This window comes from Ornithodoros turicata, chromosome 2 (assembly GCF_037126465.1).
Source record: "Ornithodoros turicata isolate Travis chromosome 2, ASM3712646v1, whole genome shotgun sequence".
NCBI lineage: Eukaryota > Metazoa > Arthropoda > Arachnida > Ixodida > Argasidae > Ornithodoros > Ornithodoros turicata.
In genome coordinates, this window is record NC_088202.1 from 100,252,985 (window position 1) to 100,275,566 (window position 22,582).

Below are 22,582 nucleotides of genomic sequence, written 5' to 3' on the forward strand. Positions count from 1 at the left end.
CCAAAAAAATCCGTCATGAGCATTGCAATCTCCTGTTCCTGTCCGCCATAGAAAATTAAGTATAACAACAAAAATGATCCAGCGCAATACACATACCGCAACTAATTTCGCCTACGGGCCATTCATATTATTGAACCGGTTCGTGAACCGAACGCTACGTACATAACGCGATATGGCAAAAAATAACGCGTAAAATTGGTACCTAACAGCGTGTGGTGGCCACCCGTACGCGCCGTTTCACCCAGCTATCCCTGACACTCTACCACTGCAACCTCTTATTTTGGATCTTCGTCTACTACTTCCACCAAGGCTACTGCATGTGCAGCATTACGCTTCTGTCTTGTGAAACGCTGGCGCGCTAATTTCGCTTAATGAATGCGCTAACTCTGTTTCCTCATCTACTATGGTTCCCCCTCCACTGCCATTTCTCTGGAGCATAAATAGCTTTCGCTCGTGTGCCTTCTTCCCCCTCCATCTCAACGTCATTTTGCAACTTTCTCGCTGCTCACTTTTTACAGCAGCCGATGACCGATGGGGAAACGAGCGGCAAAATAATGCTGTTTTTCGAAGCGACTCGCGCGGCTATTCACACTGTGCGCGGGCCTTACATGTGGTGGCTTCTTTTTACTTGCAGGGAGCCTCATCTAGTCTAGTAGTGAAATTCGCAGACACCGAAAAGGAGCGGCAGCTACGGCGAATGCAGCAGATGGCTGGCAACATGGGCTTATTAAATCCCTTCATCTTCAACCAGTTCGGCGCCTACGGAGCTTACGCGCAGGTGAGTTTGGCATCCCAGCTATTTTGTATGCGCTCCCCTCTCCTTGGCGTTGAAAGCGTGGTCCACGAACTTTGTAGCGTGCATTGCTGTAGGCGGCTGAAACTTCGAACAAGTGTCGTAATGTTGCTGCAAGTCTGTCTGTTCCGTAGCGCATTTTTCCTGTGGCGTGAAGATTAACGTCAGGTGCCATAACGCCTAGGTAGTAGACGAGGAACAGACAACGGAGATTGATGCCCGCCTGCCACAGTCTGCGTTTTGTACGTTATATCGTGGTTACGAACTTCTCCGAAATTTTGTGGTTCAAAATTAGAAGTGGTGATTCTCTCCGGGGTGATTCCACAGTGCGGGAATGTTCCAAATGTGCCAGAGAAAAAAGGCGATGGGAAGTTGACGACCAAAAACATATAGTCAGTGATGTTCTCATATACGTATTCGGGTAACATGCACTTATGCGCTTGGTTCATGACGGTCCTCAATGCTCTCTGGATACGTACTCCAATAGTCCCGGTCTCGCTCTGGGAGCTGCAGGGTTGTGTATTATTTTGAAAGGCGTCTTTTAGAATGTACCACATCTTCCAGTGAGTTCCGTGAGACTATAGCCTACTCTGAACCTGAGCATGGAGCTAAAAAAAGAAAAGCAAGGAACAACGGGCTGGTGGCAACAGGAGTTCCTTGTTGAAACTTTCATTAGGGGAAGCGTGGCATCGCCCTGCTCTACGGAGCTGCTGTTTTCACGCAGTCATAATAACTCATCTACGTATTTAATTCCGCACATGATGGGTCGCTGAAGCATACAGTAACCGATATCTGTTTGACGTACCACCCGTACGACGGCAGGGCGAAAGCGCACGCGGAACTGTGATACCCTCCCTTACATGGTAGGGCAGAGCGACTAGGAAAAGTTACGCTCCACTGGAAATGCTTAATACGCGAACATAGTGTTTTCGCCTGTTAGCGTAATGGGGCATGTGACACTTAAACACTACAGGGCCTTCATGAGGGGACATTTGTTTGACCATTCCTATCTGACTAAGTCAGTTGCCAACGTACGAACCAACGTTCCAACATCACCGTACCAAACTAAATCACTTAACATCCTGAGTTAGTGAAAATTGGTGGTCTCTCTGTCCGAGAGGTCCGCAAGGTTTTGGGCATAGCATGTACTTTGGTGACTTTCGTGATGTTAATTTTGTTAGTGAGTTGATGACTTTGACTGGCAAGTTGCAGCACTGGTTGACAGTTCTGAAGCAGCTGATGAACCTCTCGAAATCTACGTTGAGGGTCGTTGCTTTGTGATCGGGCGTGTTTGAGAACGTTGGGACGAAATTGTTGGAGGAGCCGTAGACGTTGAAGATTGCACTGCAGCTTTTCTGGCTCGATGCTCTCAGACACGCTGTGTCACACGTCCCGTAACGCCAAAACGTTTCATAAAATTGTCAGCCGCGTAAACGATGCGAAAGGCGTAATTCTCTGTCAAAAACGTAAGGATGCGTACCCACATTAGGCGTAATCTGCGAATGTTTTAAATCGTGTACACCAATGTTGGACTTTTCCAAAACGGTATTTTCCACCACCGTGCTTTTCGGTCCAACCTACAGCCTATATTCTCATCTTGTCGTCGAACCGTCTTCAGATATCCGGCCATCACAGCCGTGTGGAAAGTCCTAAATTGTACTCTAGGTGCGAACCGCAATCACAACCACGTCGCCGACGGTATACGGATGCCGTCTTCCCATGCTGTATTCCCCACCACGTAATGAGTGTACAAGTGAAAACGCATTCAAAGCCCCATGGAAGTAGTCGCTTCGCAGCAGTTGTTGCGAGGTATCTTCCGTTGGTCGATGCACCCAGCACATTTCCGCAATCTCTGGCGCACCTCTGTGTACGTACAGCGAGGAAGAGGGACGAAATAAGAAAAGTGAAAGCAATACGTAACGGAGAGAGAGAGAAAACAAAAGGATGCCTATAGACGTGCAAGTTGCCCGAACACTGATATGTTTCTCTCTTCAGGATCAGTTACCAGCCACCACCGGGGAGCAAGCACAATACCTTCCACACGTAGGCAGGGCCCTCTACCACACGGCCACGGTAATTATGAACCTTACGCAACTTGCACGCCTACAGCTTCCTCCCTAGAATGCTGAGGCACATGAACGCGATGTAGGCGACGTGGCATTTTGGCCATGCAGGAAGGCACACGCGTGCTATCAGGGCAGGGAGGGGGGGGGTATATTTATTTTGACAGGAAAAGTCAGCCAGAAAGGACGTCTATCATGGGGACGTGTATGGTGCAAAGCAATGCCACGAGCAGAATACTAGTTGTGCAGCCACTGATTTGAAGAAAACTTGGCGAATACAACTTGATGGGGGTGTAACGTGCTTCGCGTTGCTCTGATCAACTAATGTAACGCTATTGCAAGTGATTCCTCGTCAATGAAGCGCTCGCGAAGCTCTTTCTTTTTTCTTTTTCTTTTTGTTTTACTGTGTGGTCGTTACTACTTACTCATGTACGGGGCATGTTTCTCCATTAATAAGCTAAGTGCCATGACAACGGAACGTTGTTACGTTTACCCCAGTCTGTCTGTTCTCAAATATCATGGTTGTTAGTAATTCATGGCAAGAGTCACATACTCTGCACCAGTACTTTTAATGTAGCAGGTACTCTTCACGTAGGCCGTCAAATGGAGGAGTTCCGACTGCCTCGACGTTCTAAATGCATGTGGTTCCTAACTGCTTTATGTTCAGATAGTACAAGAACGGTTACCGAGGAATGATGAAAGTGTTCTGCGGACTCCTATACCACTAAACAGTTCTAAACAGCCATTTCTCATTACATAGTTATTACATATTATGACCGTGGTGTTCCTATCAGATGTCTATTATAGCGATACAATTTTATTTGGTTGCAGGACTGGAAACTCGATTATACTTCGGCCATGGTAAATGTGACCACGCTTTTGGCATTCAATTCCCACTTTACCAGGCCCAAGTGCAATGACGTTGTACATCTTCTAAGTGTTGTGTGAACATTCCATATAGGCAGGTATCGAATAGAAGGAAAATCCGGCGCCTTTCGAGGCTGCTACAAACCCGGTAACAATGAAGATATTCCGGTGGATACCTGTGAAATCTGTGACACTGAAATACGAGACCTCTAGCGGGGCCGTGGTACTATATGGTTGTATGTCGCACCGTGCCATTTTGTCAAGAATAGACACTATGCTAGTTTCATAGTACCTCGCTCGAGGAGTTGAGTGACTACGATGTTATTTCTTAGTTTCTGCTTCAATTTTGAGGCCCCTCATCCTTCGCACCCCCAAAGTTTCAACATAATTTTAATTCGCTGTCAAAAAAGGTTGAGCTGAATTGTAGGGAAAACGGCGAGCCCTTTCAACACCACCACCACCACCGTAGGAAAAACAGGAAGCCGAAGCTCTTTGGTTACACGTAGTTTATACTTGGCCAATGGTGGTTGGCCCAATTAAATCCAGACGACTGTCCAGTGCTAATATGGAGAAGTTTGAGTTATAAACTCACTGAGTTAAGTTGGTTTCGAATCAAGCTGATTTCATTGATACGAGCGCTTCCCTGCCGGTACAGATATGTTAATGAACAGAGTACCTTTATCTTAAACCAGGAAAACAACAACCAGGAAAACGCAAAAGGAAACTGTGCTTTTACTGAACTAGATACGTACAAGTCAGTTATGCAGGAGCTCGTCCGCTCGAAATGACATTGTGGGCTTCTTTTCTGTGAATTCCTACAGTCGAGATGAAAGGAACCAGGCGTGAAGAAAAATATTGGCTACCTTTTGTTCGTTTATGAAAAAATATCAGTTACCAGACCCAGTAATCGGTGCTATTGTTATGTAGCAGTGGTTCTCAACCAGTGTTATGTAGCAGTGGTTAGGTTATTCGAGGGATCCCGTGATCGGGTCAACAAGGCTTCGAGGAATGTAAATTGCAGAGTCTGAATGAACAATTAAGAAAAAGACAACATTTAGGCCTCACCAAAGAGCAAAGGTGACTTTTCTTCAGCTGTCGTTTTTCAGCTTCGACGAACCTACAATAGTACACTATGGTAGATTGTGGCAAACTGTGTAAAAGAGGGTCTTGCAAGCTCGATTTAGTACAAGAGCCAACCAGCTGATGACGATTGCTGCTAGCTCTACCCTCTACGACGAGCTTCAGCCGCGGCGTTCGGGGATCTCTATGTTAGCCCATATACCAGCGATGAGTTGCCAGGCACGGTCGGGTAGCGAGGCTAACCGAAGGCAAGACTTAGTACACACTGAAGTTTCATTCGTAGGAGCTCAAGTTCCAGAGGTTCGCGGATCCCCTAGGTCCCGCGGAACGCCGGTTGAGAATCACTATTATCTGTAGGGTGCTTCCATCGGCCATACGTCGTAATTGCGACGTATCGGTACCACGCAGGCTTCTCATCTCTGTCGCGCAACTCTGTTTTAGCATATTGTGTGTCACTCTGCCTGCCTGCATGCATGCTCTGGAACAAGTGGGAGAAGCGACATGGATCGCTGTGTGTTTATGCGATGCCGTCATATGAGTGGTGCGTGACGGAAGACCTATTTGGCCGTAAACATCAGCAATAAAACTGTTCAAACGTTTTAGCGAATGTTTCCCCACAATCTTTGATTCCGAGCGCCCTATACTGACATTATCGTTGCACTCTGCGGTATTTACGGGAGCCTCAAAGGGCTGCATTCAGGGGGCGGGGCATCGTTGGGGAGGTGTTGCTTTACATGTGTGTGTTAAATACATTGTGGTCTCACATTTCAGGCGTCCCATTGTGTGCGCGAAATACATGATTTTCGCTCGGGCCATGGGGGTGACAGCTACAACGTTCCCTCTTTGAACTGATTTGTTGCACATTGTTCTAGTACATGCAGCAACAAGCGGCACTCATGGCAGCAGCCCAGGGCGGATACATCAACCCAATGGCGGCATTGGCAGCTGCTCAGATTCCCCAGATCGGCGCAATGCCCAATGGCCTGGCTAGCCCTGCACTCACTCCTACTTCTGGTACGTTCGCTTTTCATGCCGCCGTATAGTCCTCCTCTTGATCCTTCACCATAGTGGGACATCGCGTGCGCACAAAACAACAAATGGTGCATGGCTGTCTATATTAATGAGAAATTAACACGTGTTGAGAGTGCCCAACTGAGCGCGCTTCTCCGTATAGAGTGGATGGATGAGTGGCGAGAACTGTCGAAGTGCTAGTTCCATAAATATGGATGCTACTAATTACTTTATAACACTTCAAGCTGGCTGCTCAGCGACCGCTTGGGATTGAAGGAGATAAAAGATAAAAACAAACGCAAGTGAAGAGTGGAATTACTGTCGCACGCATGTGCCAGAATATAAAACGTCCAAGTCGGATGGTCCGCGTGTGCCAGTCGAGTCCAGTCGAATGGCAACAACTAGCTACTTCTGCATCACACGCATTTACTGCATGGCCTAATGTAAAGTACTCGACATACTCTGTCTCACATTCAGCATCGCCATGCAAAGACAAAGTCTCTGCGGGCTAGTATATTATTAGAAGTATGAAATGCATTCTCACTTTTATGCATTGCTGGCACGAATATAAACCGCGAAATTGTATGTACAGCGCAAATACTCAGCATTTGTCTGTGTAACATAGTGTCGCACAACATGATGTCTTCTGCACTTTACCCTGGAGTTGGTTAGTATGCTCCGACTTTAAAGGAATGGGATGGCCACCATCCTTGTTTTCACTCCCAGCTCCTTGTGTTGAATGTAGCGTTCAGATCCTAAACAAAAGGATCGAATTTCCATGCCCCAGTGAGCGAACATTCAAAAGAGGGGGGGGGGGAATGTTTATTAAGAAAAAGAAAGTTATACAGAGTGACGGTCAAAACATTTGCATCAAGTATTTCACCTTTGCTCCAGCAGCGCGCCTGGCAAATTTCCTGCTTTTAGGCTATATTTTGTGAAGTACGCTTAGAGTTTGAATATACAGGGTGTCTTTTTTTAGGCGATACAGATTTTTCATTTAAAAAAACTATAAGGGCTATAGACATGCTGTTCTCACTTCTGTCATCTCTTGGCCGGCGGACGTTCTTGGCCATAAGTTGCTCGGCCGTCAAATCACTAGTTACCTAAAAATCGTTAATTAATTATAAAAGCTACTAAGTTGTCCCAATGAAAACATATGTTCCTTTCGGTGACGTGATATCGTAGCCGTTTTCAGAACAAAAATCCGTTCGGTAGATCGTCCGCAAAAAATTCGTGAAGGAACACCTTTTTTTTCTTCTTTATTTTGTTCATTGCGCATCTTCGGAGACCCGTCCTTTCTTTGCCCCCAATGTGAGAGAGTGAAAGAGCACACTGTCGCCCCTTGCGTCCTGGAAAAAGATTAACAGAAAGTGCAGCACAAGATAAGGGCAGTTCCGATAGACCCCGACACATGTGGTTTTGTTTTGTTTCCGCAAGTTAAAGCTCATCTTCCACGCATGAGGCGGCACTGTGGCGGCATCTTCGACGCATGAAGCTCCTTCACCATCTCACATTGGGCGTGAAGGAAAGACGCGTCTCCGAAGATGCGCAATGAACAAAATAAAGGAAAAAATGGTGTTCCTTCACGAATTTTTTGCGGATGATCTACCGAGCGTATTTTTGTTCTGAAAACGACTACGATATCAGGTCACCGAAAGGAACAGATGTTCTCATTGGGACAATTTCGTAGCTTTTATACTTAAAAAGTTAATTAACGATTTTTAGGTAATTAGTCATTTGACGGTTGAGCAACATATGGCCAAGAATGTCCGCCGGCCCAGAGATGATAGGGGTGAAAACAGCCTTTCTATAGCTCTTATAGTCTTTTTTATAAAAAATCTGTATCGCCTAAAGAAGGACACCCTGTATATTGTGTCATGTATCGTTATGTAGTGTATAGGGAATTCAGTTTGCTGTTGCTAGATGAGCCAGGCCGTAACAAATGTGAGAACCAAGAAACTGCGCAAAAAGGAAATGTTGCCGTCAAACAGAAACGACGTAAACAACAGGGAATTAGCCGAGTCAAGCTACATTCATGGACAACCACGAACACGTAAGCCTCCAACGCCCAAGAATCAATGAAATCAAATAACTCCGGGGGGGGGATATATTTATTAGACGAAAACGAAAAAAAAAAACGGGGAAAGGTCAGCCAAACGGGACGTCGGCTTGCTATTCCAGAAATAAGAAATAATAATAAATAAATAAAAAGAAAAGATAAGAGTTAAAGCAAGAAAGAAATAGGAAGGAATAAGAAAGAATTAAAGGAAGAAAATTAAGAAATAAGAAATAAAGAAAAAGAAATAACTCGGGAAAAAGGTTCTAACGCCAAGAATCGAACCTGAACCCTCCTGATTTCCTGTCAGGGATGCAACCGTTACACCGTCCCCGTTGTACTTGAAGCACTCCAAAAATACCTAAGGGAAGAATTAAGTCATTCTGTGGTCGTGTAACGGTAACATCCCTGACAGGAAATCAGGAGGGTCCTGGTCGGATTCCTGGCCTCAATTCCTATTTCCTGAGTCATTTGATTTCGTTGCCGTCATGTTTCGTGCGGGGTGGCGTCGTCCATCAGCCAATTATCATCGTATCGAAACATCTTTGAAGCTGTTATCCAAATGTGTCATAAGTAACGAAGCCTCTGACCCACGTGGGCAAGGGTAACCGCCCTTCGGGTCATCACGCGGACTGAAAAGGGCCATTCCGAAAGATACTTGAGAGCGCGTAATAAGAAACATTACTGAATGTACATTCTGGGACGACGCGCACTAGACGACCTCCGCTTGTAGCTATTCCTCAAGACTTCTGTAACGGGGCCCGTTTTCTGAAGTCGAAACGTGCGAAGGTGAGAGGCACCACGCATGGTATCTGCATTATGTCTGCTTTTCATTGTGGTTTGCTGCACAAGACCAGAAGAAAGTGCGTCACCGGGCGAGTGTACCTGCACCACAAGCTATTAATAACACAAGCTCCAACGAGCCACATAGCCCGAAAGCCAGGTTACACCTGCTGGTGACGTCATCACTTCAGTTTCTATGGCTACTATGTCCAACCAGAGAGACCAGCCAGAGAAGAAGAAAAAGCGAAGCCAAATCAGTGTATGATTACATGGCACAGTAATGAAATCTCCATCATAGTTTACAGCATACCTTTCACTTGACATGAAGCCGAGCGCTGATTCCATAAGGGGCGAACTGCAACTGCGTTTGGTCTTAGTACACGAGACTTCTCGCCAAGCCACACTTCATTCTTGGAAGTAGTAAGCTCCTTTGTCATCAACATGAAACGGAGGCATACATGATCTTTTTCTTTCTTTTTACTTCTTTTTTTTTTGCGCTTTTGCGACCCCCGCGCATTCTTCTTGTAACTAGTCAAAAGAGTTTCCCTCCCTGTTTATTGAATTCCTGTTTAGAATGCCGCCACAACGGCGTACGTGTTCAGCAGACCGTCCCGTATTTTTAGCAGCTACGACCTGCAAGCTGTGCTGCATCTTTCTGTACTGCCGTAAAACCCATCTTTCGCAGCTAGCAGACACGATCGTAAACACGTTTGCTGCTCAAAACACAGACAACCCTTTTCGCGGATGCACATGTAGCGCACGCATAAATATTTTTATACATGCCTAGTAGGAAAGCCGTGCCGTGCTCAAGAGTCTTCCATATCTGGGCGAGTGAGACCACGAGGATCAGTGCTTGGTGAGTCAGTGCACAGCGACTCTGGAACACTAGCACAAAATCGGCGCAAGGTGCCAGGTCATAGGACAAACTGAGCGGTACTCTTATTCGTCATCAAAGCGGAATCGCCAGTCAACCACACGTGTGGTTGCTAAAGCAACAGCCACTTCCTGTATCCCCCATGTTTGTTATTGAGGGAAGTGCTCTGGAAAAAGCGCGTGACACTTTAGCCACAAATATGGAACTTCCTTCGTCTTTCGTTGCGCGATCATGCTGTCTGTTTAATATTTATTTATTGTCGAAGTGTCCGAAGTTTTGCGCGCCCTGGTATCTCTGGTTTCAACTGAGTTCTTGAAGCAGTTGCGGCACTTCACCCCGAGGTATTCCGGATAAACAACAACTTTATTTCGAGATGATGAATGGGGAGCTTCATCGCCAGGGGCGATACTCTACCCCATTGCTGGTGGTGAAGTGGGGAATGAAATAACGAGCCCCTTCACAATCGGATAGATGGACATCGGATGGATGGATATAGATCGGACGTTACGGATAGATGTAAAAGTCGGTTATTCGTATGTGTTATTTATGCATTTGTTATTTGTAATTTAAAGACTGTTATATTTATATCGATGTATGCCTGTATTAGAAGGTTTACAGCCACAAGGGGTAATTTATTCATTTTAGTTACCCTCAGGGTTGCTATTACAGAGGGGAGTGGGTTATACACAGGTAAACATTTATGATTGGAATGTAAGTTACCTGTACCAAAAATAACGACAGAAGTATAACAAATCAGAGCAAGTGTTAGCAAATACAGACATTATAATCATTTAACGTGTCAGTGAATGTTTTATGGAACTGACGTTTCAAATTGATGAGGGAAGGTGATTCCAGTTATGTTGATGTGCGCGGAATAAATGAGTCTCCAAATGTATGAGTTAAAGCTGTCGGAACAGGGACTTTACATGATCCAGTCGCAAAGTCATCTTCGTCTCTGATCTATCTCATCCTTCTTTCACCGTTTGTTAGTTTAGTTTATTTCCTGACTCTTTTCTTTTTATTTATTTTATTCTTCTTTTAGTTCTTTTTCTTTTTTTCTTTGCTGAATAGCAAGCCGACGTCCCGTTTGACTGACCTTTCCTCCCATTTTTCTCTTTTGTTCTAATAAATATATACCCCACCCCCAGTCGCGAAGAGGAGTAATACGGAGAGGAGAGAAATCCAATCTTTTTTCATCCCATCATCATCATTCATTTTTTAGTGCAGAACTGTGATAGTAAATTTCGCGGACAAGAAAAATGCAGGCGACATCCCGCCCGGTCTGTAATGAACGTAACAATAGATGGTTCTTCATTAGTGTCTCACTGGACGGTGTAATAGAGGCGTACGAGTTTGGCATTGTCAATGTCGAAATTCATTCGGCTATGAGACCACGGCATGGGCTTACGAGAACCACTATGAATCGCGAAGACTTTACGGCACAGATATATAATTACTTTTCGCGAAATCTGGCACGCAGTACAAGCGTGTCTCATGTGTCACAACCCCCTTAGCATGTTTTGTTCAGGACAACCGTTTCGATCGATCTCCTTCGCAGTTTAGTTGCTTTTCTTTGCTCGTGCAACGCATACAGGGTGTCCACGCTAAGTGTGAACAGATTTTTTAAAAATATATCAATCACTTTTTCCGAGATGAAATCAATTGCAATATAGCATATGCTGAAGGGCACTCCCTAGCGGGGCACTAACAGACTCCTAAGGCAATGTCTTAATTAACTTTCAATAATTAACTTTTTAATTATAAAAGCTACGAAGTTGCTCCAATGAGAACATCTGATCTCTTCGGTCACCAGATACCAATACCGTTTTCAGAACAAAAATCCGTTCGGTAGATCGTCCGCAAACAATTCGTGAAGGAACGCCATTTTTTTCTTTATTTGGTTTATTGCGCATCTTCAAAGAAGCGGCTTTCCTTTACCCCCAGTGTGAGAGAATGAAAGAGCACAGTGCCGCCTCATGCGTCGAAGATTAGCTTTAACTTGCGTAAACAAAACAAAAACACAAATCTATCGGGTGACTCTATCGCGACTGCCCTTATCTTGGGCAGCATTTTCTGTTTTCTTTTAATCTTTTTCCAGGACGCAAGAGGCGATAGTGTGCTCTTTCATCCTCTCCTATTGGGGGCGAAGGAAAGACGCGTCTCTAGAGATGCGCAATGAATAAACTAAAGAAAAAAAATGGCGTTCCTTCACGAATTTTTTGCGGACGATCTATCGAACGGATTTTTGTTCTGAAAACGGCTTTGGTATCTGGTGACCGAAGAGATCAGATGTTCTCGTAGCTTCGTAACTTCGTAGCTTTTATAATTAAAAAGTTAGTTATTGAAAGTTAATTAAGACATTGCCTTAGGAGTCTGTTAATGCCCCCCTAGGGAGTGCCCTTCAGCATATGCTACATTCATTGCAATTGATTTCATCTCGGAAAAAGTGATTGATATATTTTAAAAAAGATATGTTCACACTTAGCGTGGACACCCTGTATTTATTTTCATTGGGCTTGCTTGACAATGAAGTCGTAATGTTCTGAGCCCCTGGTACGACGATGTCCCACGGTATTCTACATACTAGTCGCACTAAACAAAATATGAGCGAGTATTAATGCGAGTTGCCCTCGTAACTTCATGGATTGCTCGCTATGCGGCAGAATACTCTCTGGAGGAGCCACACGTGGAAGCACTATACATATTCGAAAGTGGACAGACATTACTGCTGATAAGTTTTACGAACGATGTCGTCAGCCTTATACGCCTATATGAGATAGAGCTGCTAGCAAGCATATGGTTGAACCCTAAATAGAGCAATACAACAGCACACCAGGGATGGCCAGCTGGATAATGTCCACTGAGCTAGTACTGATAAATATTTACCAGCCCTCTGCGCGCAGTCATTTCGAATAACGTCGGCACCCGCGCAGGACCATCAATCTTTCTCTGTTCTACATCTATGGAAAGTGGTCGGCGTGCCATTGTGACATGTAGATTGTTTGCTGCAGAAGACAGAGTTAGCCACTTAGACTGTCGAGCCAAGGTCAAAATTGCATGTGCGGATACCACGCGTGTCTTGCAACACGATTTGGTGGTGATAGTGATGTGATAAAGAAAAAAATGGGGATGTCAGTTTCGAAGAAGTCGAACTGGCTACCCCAGTACGCTTACACACAGAAAGTACAAACACATGATGAGAAACCAAAGAGATGATGAACCGAGATTAACAGAGATGATGATCGAGTTGGTGGTGGAGGCTCAATAGTACATAGGAGTTGAGTTAAGTTGATAAGGAAAAAAATTGAGAAATAGGCATTCATTACGTAAACCGGCTACTCTAGATCACTTAGAAAAACAAAAATGGCCAACTACAATAAGAACAACAGGAGTTTTGTCAACACTCGTACATTTTAGCGTGCGGGGTTTAGCTTGTTCCAGCTATTTCTCCCTGAAGGTGGTAATGTAAAAGTGTGTCGGTCGTCAGTGACTTGGCGCTCTTTGGCCTATGTAGCCCTTGCGCCAAAAAAACCTTGAACTACATGCATACATACATACGTGTCGTCGTCATATCGGTTCGATAGATGTTTTTGCTGTGATTTAGCGGATCTGGAGTTAGAACACAGGGACGTTTGTGAGAAACATCAACTCCCCTTTCGTGTGTGTGTAAAGTTTGGAAAGCTTATAGGCATGAATATGCTCACATACCAGATCACACCCATAAGGGCCTGATAGCGATCTAGCTACTTCGTATTCTTACTTCTTCATTTGCTCCGCGTGGTAGATCCGACCCTAATAACAGGTCTGGTAGGACCTTGAAGCTTTGTAAATAATAATAAATAATTTCATATTATCGCCCTTTCGTTCTTGCGACACTAAAATGCCGTTATAGAAAGCTCACTTACCCTTGAGCACACTTAAAGTGTCCGCTGGCTTTCAGGAAGCGGTCCTGTGGTGTGATAAAAACGTGTGCCGCACGTCATAGAACTAATACCAGAGCGAGACCTTTGATATGTGCGAACCTCGCCCGCCGTGGTTACTACAGCCGTGGTTACTACAGCCGTGGTTGACCTTCACCAGTCGTAGTCCAAACGTTCGTCCATATCGAAACGATCGGTTCGTTCTTTTGCAGGCGCAGCGACCCACCCAGTCAACGGAGCGCTGCCTTCTCCAACCGTCACCAGCTTCACAGTCGCTCAAGCCAATGGACAGACAGGTGAAGTCTACACAAACGGCATGCCTCACTATCCATGTAAGTAATCAGATTTGGCCCTGATTTACGTTGCTGTTTATCTTCTTCGAACCGTTGATACCAAGCTTGCCACGGCATTATTTTCCATGCAGTGCATTCCGGTCCGCCTGACGCCGTACGAGTGATATTACAAGAGCTACCTAGTCACCTTCACACAGAAGGTGAGTTTTCCTTGCAACATTCTGCATTGAACCATTGGCGGTGAGACTGTATAGTGTCGACAGATCGCATGTCGATAGAACGTTGCTGCATATAAAAGGGATAGAAACACTTCTTTCAGCCCAAGCCATCCCCAACGGAGATGCTCTTCAACCTGCTGCTTATCCAACGTTGCAGCCGTATCCCGCAATACGTGAGTACGCCTTCTATAGCTACAATTCGTAAGTACGCGAGACATGGTCAGAGTTGTGTATCCTTCACACACAAGGCGATCGACATTGTCCACGTCTACAGTTCCCCATGCAACGTTCACTTTCCCCTGATGTGAATACTCAATCCGCCCACATCGTGAATCATACAATCGCATGTAAATGAATTGTCTGCATCTGTGTGACTTTTTTGTGTTAGCACGCAAGCAAACTTTCGTAACCCCGTACGATCGGTGGTTGTTTCTAAACGCACTCATAACCAAGAATTACCCTAAGCCTTTTAAGTGACGTGGAACTCAGCAAAATGTGACGAGTTGCATGAGCAATGAACACTAACCATCAAATATGTTGTGATTACTAACTAATTCGAGCAGATACAAAAGCGAACTGGATTGAGCAGCAAACATGGCGGGTATACGTCCGCTCGAAGAAAATGAACAAAAGGGAAATTAAACATGAATGAGTGAACGCAGTGCGTAATGCACTACGGGTATCATGTTCTCACTTTCTTCAAAACAGAAAAACGCGATAGCGAACACCCTGTTAAACCCTGTTTCTCACTCTTTACATGTGTCGGTACACATGCATGGTTCTCTATTTGAAAAAGTCACAGAAGTGAGCGCAGTGTGTGTGTTTCATCGTTCTGGAAGTTGATGTTTCTTCATACCTCAGCATAAAACTGAGTTAACTGCGTACAGTATGGCAGTTGTTCACAGCGTGCATTCTCTTTGACAGCTGCGTATCCCGCTGCATATGGCCAGTTTGCTCAGGCGCTCGCGCAACAACCGACGGTCGTTCCTCAAACTCAACGAGAAGGTATGCTCTAAAGTGAAATTACAGCTCAAGGCCGTGTCTAGGTGCCGTTATTCACTCTTCGACCAACGGTCACCTCTCTCTTCTCCATAGGCCCTGAAGGTTGCAACCTTTTCATCTACCACTTGCCCCAAGAATTTGGAGATGCCGAGCTCATGCAGATGTTCATGCCCTTCGGCAACGTGATTAGCGCCAAGGTTTTCATCGATCGTGCCACAAACCAGAGCAAGTGCTTCGGTGAGTCCTCCTTATCAGCTGTTGTCATGGCAGCACGTTTCCCGTAATGACTGCCTCCTTACTTCTTGCCCGAAATACTCTGGCCCAAAACAAGTCTCGTAGTGTTCGTTGTCGTCCTCCCCATACACACAGTTGATCCACTGCAGTGCTTAGCGGTGCTACATAGTTTCCTTTTCTACTTTTGTTTCTGCATGTGGCAGGCATAAATTACTCTACCGACGTGCCATCACTCATGTTTACCTTCAAGCACTGGGAAGTGACTGGAAGATTCGTGTCACACCACCGTGCTACGTCTGCGTTGTAAAACACAATTATACCATGTGTAACAAATGCAAACGTGGGGAAGTAGCAGCCACTATTCCGTTCATCTTGATCTCAGCAGCCTTTAGGGACATATTCAAATCTTCATTTGAGTGCTTGCACCAGCAGTATTCACGGTCGTCAGATGATGATGTGATTGTGTGGAACAATGCATTATGATATGGTCCGTTGCCGGTGTGTCGTACCTTCGAGTTTCTATCTAGTAGTCTGTCAAGGGCTCTGCGCAGCCTCTAAGTCTACGGATGTCTTTCCTACTGACACACTTCGAAACACCCCAAATGGTGCATATTCATCATTCCCTATGCAAAATACCAGGAAGCCTGTAATCCACGACACAAAGCTTCTACGGTGTTTGCCGTCTCGACGCCAGGGCTCACTCATAATGGGTCCATATTCTTGCATGGAGCCGTGGACATCTCGCGTATCCAGTACGTTCTTCCACCACTGAAATTGACGTCAAAGTAATGAAATCTGGACGTTTCGGCCACTGATTTTGGTAATACATTGAACGGAGGCAAAACGTCTTCCAAATGCAGAGTAAAACCAGTAGTTGTTCGGGGCTTCATGATAACGCCAGGGTCAACTATGTAGTGCTTTTGAAGACCGGAGTTTGGCACCTTCCTACAAATCCACTGCGGCAGGAAGAAAGCACACTCAGGAACCCCAAATGCCCGGGAAAACATGCCGGTAGAGGCGTGCTCAAGGTCGAGCGGGACAGTTTCCGATTGATCTTCCGTGTGATACTCAATATTCAGGACGTCAGTGCATATTTACGAGGAACTTCTCGAGAAAATTTTCATAAGTTGCAAAGTTACCTAAATTCGTGGTTCATGCTTCTTTCAAAAATTACGCTGCGAATACCTATTTGGGACTTGCGACGTAGTGTTGCTCGAACTGTCAGCGCCAGTCTTAATGAGCTTTTTCAAGATTAATTTCCTTAATTAATAAAAATGGGGCAGTGGTATAAATTAGAAAGTAGTGGAGTGTAGAGCCCTGAGGTACGTAATCCGCGAAAATGGAAACCGCAACGAGATTGTGCTGTGTAGTACGAAAGGGGCAAAAGCACACTTAGACGTAATATTGCTTGAACTGTCAGCACCAGTCTCAATGAGCTTGAAAAATTAATAATTTCCTTAATTTTCTCTCTCATTCAGTCTGTCTCATTCAACCAATAATAAATGTTCACCACACAGTAAATTTCTGGAGCTCGATATGTTTCAGATATTGCGACGTGACCTCGTATTTCCTAGCCCTTGTACGCTCTACCACATTACAAAACCCGAGACCCTGGGCACCACCATGCGAAGGCGCCCGTGTCTTTTGAGGCAGAGACAGCCCACGCCCTATGCACTTCAACGAAATTGATCAGAAACGCAACAGGAAGTTGATTTACATGGAAATGGCATCTAATGGACCATATAAGAGGGAAGTAAGAGAGTTCTGACTTTCGAGAAAGGGGAACCTTTCAATGTCAATTAAACTCTCAGCATGACTTATTACCCCAAGGGCTGAAAGATGTGTAGGGCTGACAGCACGGTAGAATGCATTTCTCTAAGTGCTTCGTCTCGTACTAATATCGGTGCCTTCTTTTCTTCTTCCTTCTCTTCCCCCTCGAGTTGTTCGTGGGTGCATTCCTTTTGGACCTTTTAGGCGCACGCAAATTCAGAGCACAGTGCGAGGCTGTCGCATGTCGAGCTCAAACCGAGAGAAGCATGAAGAGAATGCTGTGTGATGGCATAAAGGTTCTCACATCAGAGACGTCCTTTGGAGAGCTGCCGTTTTTCTTGGTTTTCTTTAGTCTGACACTCGATCGTTTCCACTTCTTTCCATTTGCTGTGTGGAGAAATGCGTAGTTCCGACAATTTTGGTTCTTTTACCTCGCTTTGCTTACGACGCGGTGTCATTTCGCGTAGTACACCGGCTGTGCCAGGCCAGCTCCGTCAAGTGTGGATATCGCGTTGGGACCGTCTTCGGCATGTGTTCATCTGACCAATTTCAGATAATGAATATCTTTTTGGTAGCAAAATGAATTTGTGAACAGCGCTAAGTAAAGGTCTAACAATTATGCCGACAAATACCGACAAATCCAGATTGCGTTAGATATGATTATACAGGGTGCTTTTTTTTTAATTCGACGCAGATTTTTTAAAAAAGGGTTGTTGAGAGTAGCACTGATGCTACCTTATGCAGATACCGACAAATCGAGATTGCGTTAGATATGATTATACAGGGTGTTGTTTTTATTCCACGCATATTTTTTTATTAAAGACTGTGAGAGCAACGCTGATGCCATCTTGGCAGGCGGGTTATTCGGCCAGACGTATATCCTGTAGGACAACGTTTGCAACTACGGAACGACTAACTAGTTAAAATTCATTAATTAACTTAAAATTAGTTGTTTTCTGGGAAATGCGAGATAGCAGAATTGGAGCCATTCATTATTAAAATCCACCGTCCTTATTAAACGCCCTGAGAAGCAAGCGTACCTTGAGATATAAATTGCCAAATTGCGCTATGCAAAGGAGCCAAAACCTGGGGTCAGATTCACAAACACGATCGTAAGTAACGATAAGATGCGCCTAAGACGTGAGAGCCTGAATCGTAGCGGAGAGGGTGGCTCATTTCCTGTCATGTGCAACTCGAAGAGAAACAGCCAACGGGTGCAAGAGTACGTTTGTACTATGGTAACTATGACGAAAATCTGCAATCGTACCAATAAAGCGGTAACCGCATACGACGATTTCTCGACGGAAAAACGGCCAACTTTCCCACCGGCACGGCAACTCGACGCAAAAACGGCGGGACGAACCCCATGCACAGATTTCCCTCCGGCGGACGGTGGCGCCCTAGCGGGCGTTTCGTTAGTCCGTGTTAAATTTTGACTTCAAATTAACTATAAATATTTTGCTTTACATAGAAAAGTTATAGTGGCACACAAAAGAAGTTCGTGCGGTCAAAGCATATTCGCGAAGCAAGCGCTACAAGAGCGCTTTCAGTCAGCAGCGGGCGGCCGTCAGCATGCTTCCCACTCCACGACCTACTAGATTATAACGACAACGACCATGTCACAATCAGCAACCCCTAGGAGGAGCCCGTCCGCACGATCCGCCAGGGGCGCTACTCATCGGCACGCCACGATTGGACGATGGAAATTTGAACTCTGAACTCGCAGACGCGTATGTACGACTACCGTAGCAGATGACAGCGATCGCTCGTATGGAAACGCATAGAATGATAATGATAATCAACCTCAGAATCAAACATCTGTGGAACGTCTACCGCTCGTACAGAAATATTAGGGTAAGCTGAAGGTATTGTAGAAGTTGAGGAAGCAATAACTGGGACGATGAGAAGCGCCACCGCTAGCTTCCAAGAATGCGGCGCTGGGAAGGGGTGCCCATGACATGGTCGTTATAATCTAGTAGGTCGTGTCCCAGTGTTCCCAGTTCCCAGGTTGGTCATCCGAAATGCCCGCCACGTCCGCTCGTGGAACGATAGCGCGTTGAGCGGTCCTATTATCTGTCGTCAAGCGGCCGCTTCCGCTCTTCGCCGAATTTTTCTGTCCACCGCTGTCGTCGAGAAATCGGTGAAGTTCCCATTGCTCGCGTCGGCTCACCGGAAAAGCGGTGACAGTGGCCGGTTTTCCATCGAGAATTCGTCGTATGCGGTTACCGCTTAACAGTCGTCCCGTTAGAAGAAGAAGTCGTCCGTCGCCGATTCTTTTGTTGTACTACACGTGGTCTCGATCTTTCGGTGGTGGTGGTGGTGGTGGGTGGGTGGGTAGTCAAGCTTGATAATGCATGCCATCCAATCACAGGTATGGCATTGTATTCGACGACCCAATTTTACGGAGCACGAAATTGAAGTACTTGTTGAAAGTTATCAAGCAAACAAGTGCGCCATTGACGCTACGGGGGATGGTCCCCAAGGGTCTGTGGCAAACTGCAATACGTGGGTGCGTATTACGGAGTCTTTGTTTGCCGTCTCCAAGTCCGCCGCTGCCAAGTACGCCGCCATCTTTCCTCGCAAGATCGCTCGGGAGCTCTCGCAGGATTCCGCCGTAAGAGGATTTTGCGACGCGCGAACCTTCGTGATTCTAGAATTCGTCGTAACTGTCTCGTACGACCGAGTTACGACAGATTCCCTCGTACGAGCTTTTTGTGAATCCGACCCCAGAACTACGCACTACTCGAGCGCGGAAAGAGCGACAGGCAATCCATGTGAGAGGGCCACGTGCTTTGAAGCGATGGAGCTGATTGGAGTAGGCGCTCATCTGTTGGCAAGATAGACCGCTCTCCTACCCAGAGGCGACGGTCACGTCGTTTCTGCGCTTGAAAACTGCGTAGTTCTGGTTTGGGCTCATTTGCATAGCGAAATGTCGCAATTTATATCTCAACGTACGTTTGCTTCTGAGGGTGTATAACAAGGACGATGCATTTGAATAATGACTGGCTCCACTTCTGCTATCTCGCATTTTCCGGAGAACGTCTAATTTTTTTATTTAATTAATGAATTTTAGCTAAAATTGTCGTTCAGTAGATGCATACACTATCCTACTGGATGTCTACCTGACCGCATAACCCGCCTACCAAGATGGCGTCAGGGGCGCTCTCGCAGCTTTTTTTGTTTATAAAAAATCTGTGTGTCGAGCAGAAAAAAACACCCTATGTATACCATAGCAATTATGATTATACATGATTTGACCATGTGATATACTGTCCTCCTTGAAAAGCACGTGCCACCAATAAGAGCTATATTATACAGCCATCAGCCGTACCTGTGAGGGGCTACACGAGATTCGGTAGTTTGAGTAAGTATTCGTGGATGGCTAAAAAACGCCGATACGATGTGCTAGATAAAATCGGGCACTTTGAATAAGCACTTTCAAATCCACTCTCAGCCAAATCATTTACATGATTAATCTTCACTTTAGTTTGGCGCTCAAGTGTCATCCAATACGCCGCACAACCATCTTCGAAAAGCAGAAGGTCCATATCTTTATTTCCATTCATTCATTTTCAGGTTCGTTTTGTCCGTGTCGACGAGCTTTAAACCAATGAACCGTGCAAGCTACGCGGCACAATCAAATAGTTGTCAGCCTAACCGCTCAAGTAGGAATGACCTCGGAAAGACGCTGACAAGGAACAATGGGACGTGTGGGATTATAAAGTGCCTTGCAGTACGCGCAAGGCGACAGCACATTTGTCGTTTACTAGATGCATGTTCGTGGTATTCGACAACCTGAACAAGTTTTTTTTTTTTTTTTTTTTTTTGCGTGATGTAACGCAAAAGCCCATGTTGAATAGTGAACTGTTGGTAGGTTTTGCTCTGCTTACCGATCTTGCTAGTCTGTTTGACGTTTTGTTCGTGTCTGATGCCTGTACACTCACTTTGCCATGTGCGAACCAAGCGAATCGCTGAAACCATGCTCACTATCATGAGGCGGTATGTTTTTTGGTCCGTAATTACATTACCAAGCTTCATGTGCGCGGCTATAATAATCGATTGCCCGTAAAAAAAAGACGGGGTGGGGAAGTAACGGAGCGAAAAAATAGCTCGCTATGGCAACCAGATCCTCACACGCACGAGGGTGCACAATGTACAGGAATATGCTTCGTGCAACAGATGCCGCCCCGTGATAGTATACATGTAGGATATCTGGCGTGACGTAATCAGGTCCGTGTGACGTAGCATCACCGTAGCGAGCGAGGCCTAATTTTCCACTGAAAATTCAACGGCTACGGACACGCCTCGACACTACTTGCAGCGTACACTCGGCGTCACGGAGTGACGTTAGCATCACTCATTCACTTCTGATCTCTCCGAAGGAGGGGAGGGGTTTCTAGAGGTTGTGCTGATCAAAGACCTCTGTCGTGTGGTGCGGGTTAGCCACAATCATCATTCTTGCTCAAGAGCGCACGTTACTTGTTGCACAACACACCGCAGTCGAAAACTTAAAAATTTTGTAGGGGGCACTCACTTCTCCCTTAAAGGAGCTGTGGAAGCTTAAAAATTATTTGCTTTCGGCTGTATCGAATTGTACGCCAAATCTTGTGCGTTATTGCATAAGAACAATGATCGTGGCTAACTCGCGGCACACGCTAGAGGTCCCTGACATATGCGGGTGCTCTAGAATCAGAGAATCCAGAATGAGGTTGACATCACTCCGTGGATACAGTGGGAGACGATGGAAGTGTCAATCAAGTGGTGAAATACCTTGAAGTACCCTACTCATTGACTCTGCACTAATGTTTTTAATTGTAAATATGTATTTTGTACCAGAAAGTAGCAGTACATTACGTTTTGTGTCGTCAACGATTTAATGCAGGCTTCGTGAGTTTCGACAACCCTGCCAGCGCCCAGGCTGCAATTCAAGCAATGAACGGCTTCCAGATTGGCATGAAGCGCCTCAAAGTTCAGCTGAAGCGCCCCAAGGATGCCAACAGGCCCTACTGAGGGTCACCACCCATTTCCACCAGCATGTGTTCGTAAATATGTATTCTCGTATATATTGACATATACGGGGTATGTATTTACCGACATGCTCATCGGCCACAGATGGTGAGTACCCTTCATCATTCACACATTTCCCTGCCTGCATTAGCATTCTTTTGGTAGGCGTCACCAATATGGAAGTCGGCTTCACCTTACACCTGTGAGCGTTAGATGAAGCCCGCTTTACGGTACTGCACGTATGAAGAAAAGAACGCCAAAAGAATGCCCGTACATTACTTTAGTGCATGCTGCTTAGGTGGGTTACACTTCAGAGACTTCTGGGTGATGGCATCAGTTACGTAGCAATGCAAAAAGGAGAAAAAATGCGGGATACGCAAATGTCACATGTGTCCATCGTCAGCCAAGAACAAAAATTCTAACAGGGAAAAAAATCTTAGACCGGCCATGACTCACGAGGGGTATGGCTCAGAAAACTTGAAGAGCTAGTTACTGTGCCGCACGCCTGAGGTGTATCAATTAAGACGTCGTCTCTATAGGGAACCTTCCCAGTAAAGTCTAGGCCAATCCCACTTGCTCATACCGCACTGCGCAAGTTGTAATATGCTGAG

At 45.6% G+C, this 22,582-nt stretch overlaps 1 protein-coding gene across 12 annotated transcripts in view; it reads left to right on the forward strand.

Annotated features, from left to right (window-relative positions):
- The window catches only part of LOC135385833 (CUGBP Elav-like family member 4), a 455,429-nt gene that overhangs the window by 428,355 nt on the left and 4,492 nt on the right, over positions 1 to 22,582 (forward strand). For 7 of the 12 annotated variants that reach the window (XM_064615382.1, XM_064615379.1, XM_064615375.1 and 4 more), the window contains 10 exons: positions 635 to 778; positions 2,789 to 2,866; positions 3,688 to 3,717; positions 5,676 to 5,817; positions 13,660 to 13,779; positions 13,872 to 13,940; positions 14,045 to 14,131; positions 14,883 to 14,963; positions 15,054 to 15,197; positions 21,847 to 22,079. In XM_064615382.1, coding sequence (XP_064471452.1) covers positions 635 to 778; positions 2,789 to 2,866; positions 3,688 to 3,717; positions 5,676 to 5,817; positions 13,660 to 13,779; positions 13,872 to 13,940; positions 14,045 to 14,131; positions 14,883 to 14,963; positions 15,054 to 15,197; positions 21,847 to 21,974 — 1,023 coding nt within the window. In that variant the 3' untranslated portion in view covers positions 21,975 to 22,079. The remainder of the gene's footprint in view (positions 1 to 634; positions 779 to 2,788; positions 2,867 to 3,687; positions 3,718 to 5,675; positions 5,818 to 13,659; positions 13,780 to 13,871; positions 13,941 to 14,044; positions 14,132 to 14,882; positions 14,964 to 15,053; positions 15,198 to 21,846; positions 22,080 to 22,582) is intronic. The other 5 variants (XM_064615377.1, XM_064615376.1, XM_064615378.1 and 2 more) reach the window with 5 other exon arrangements.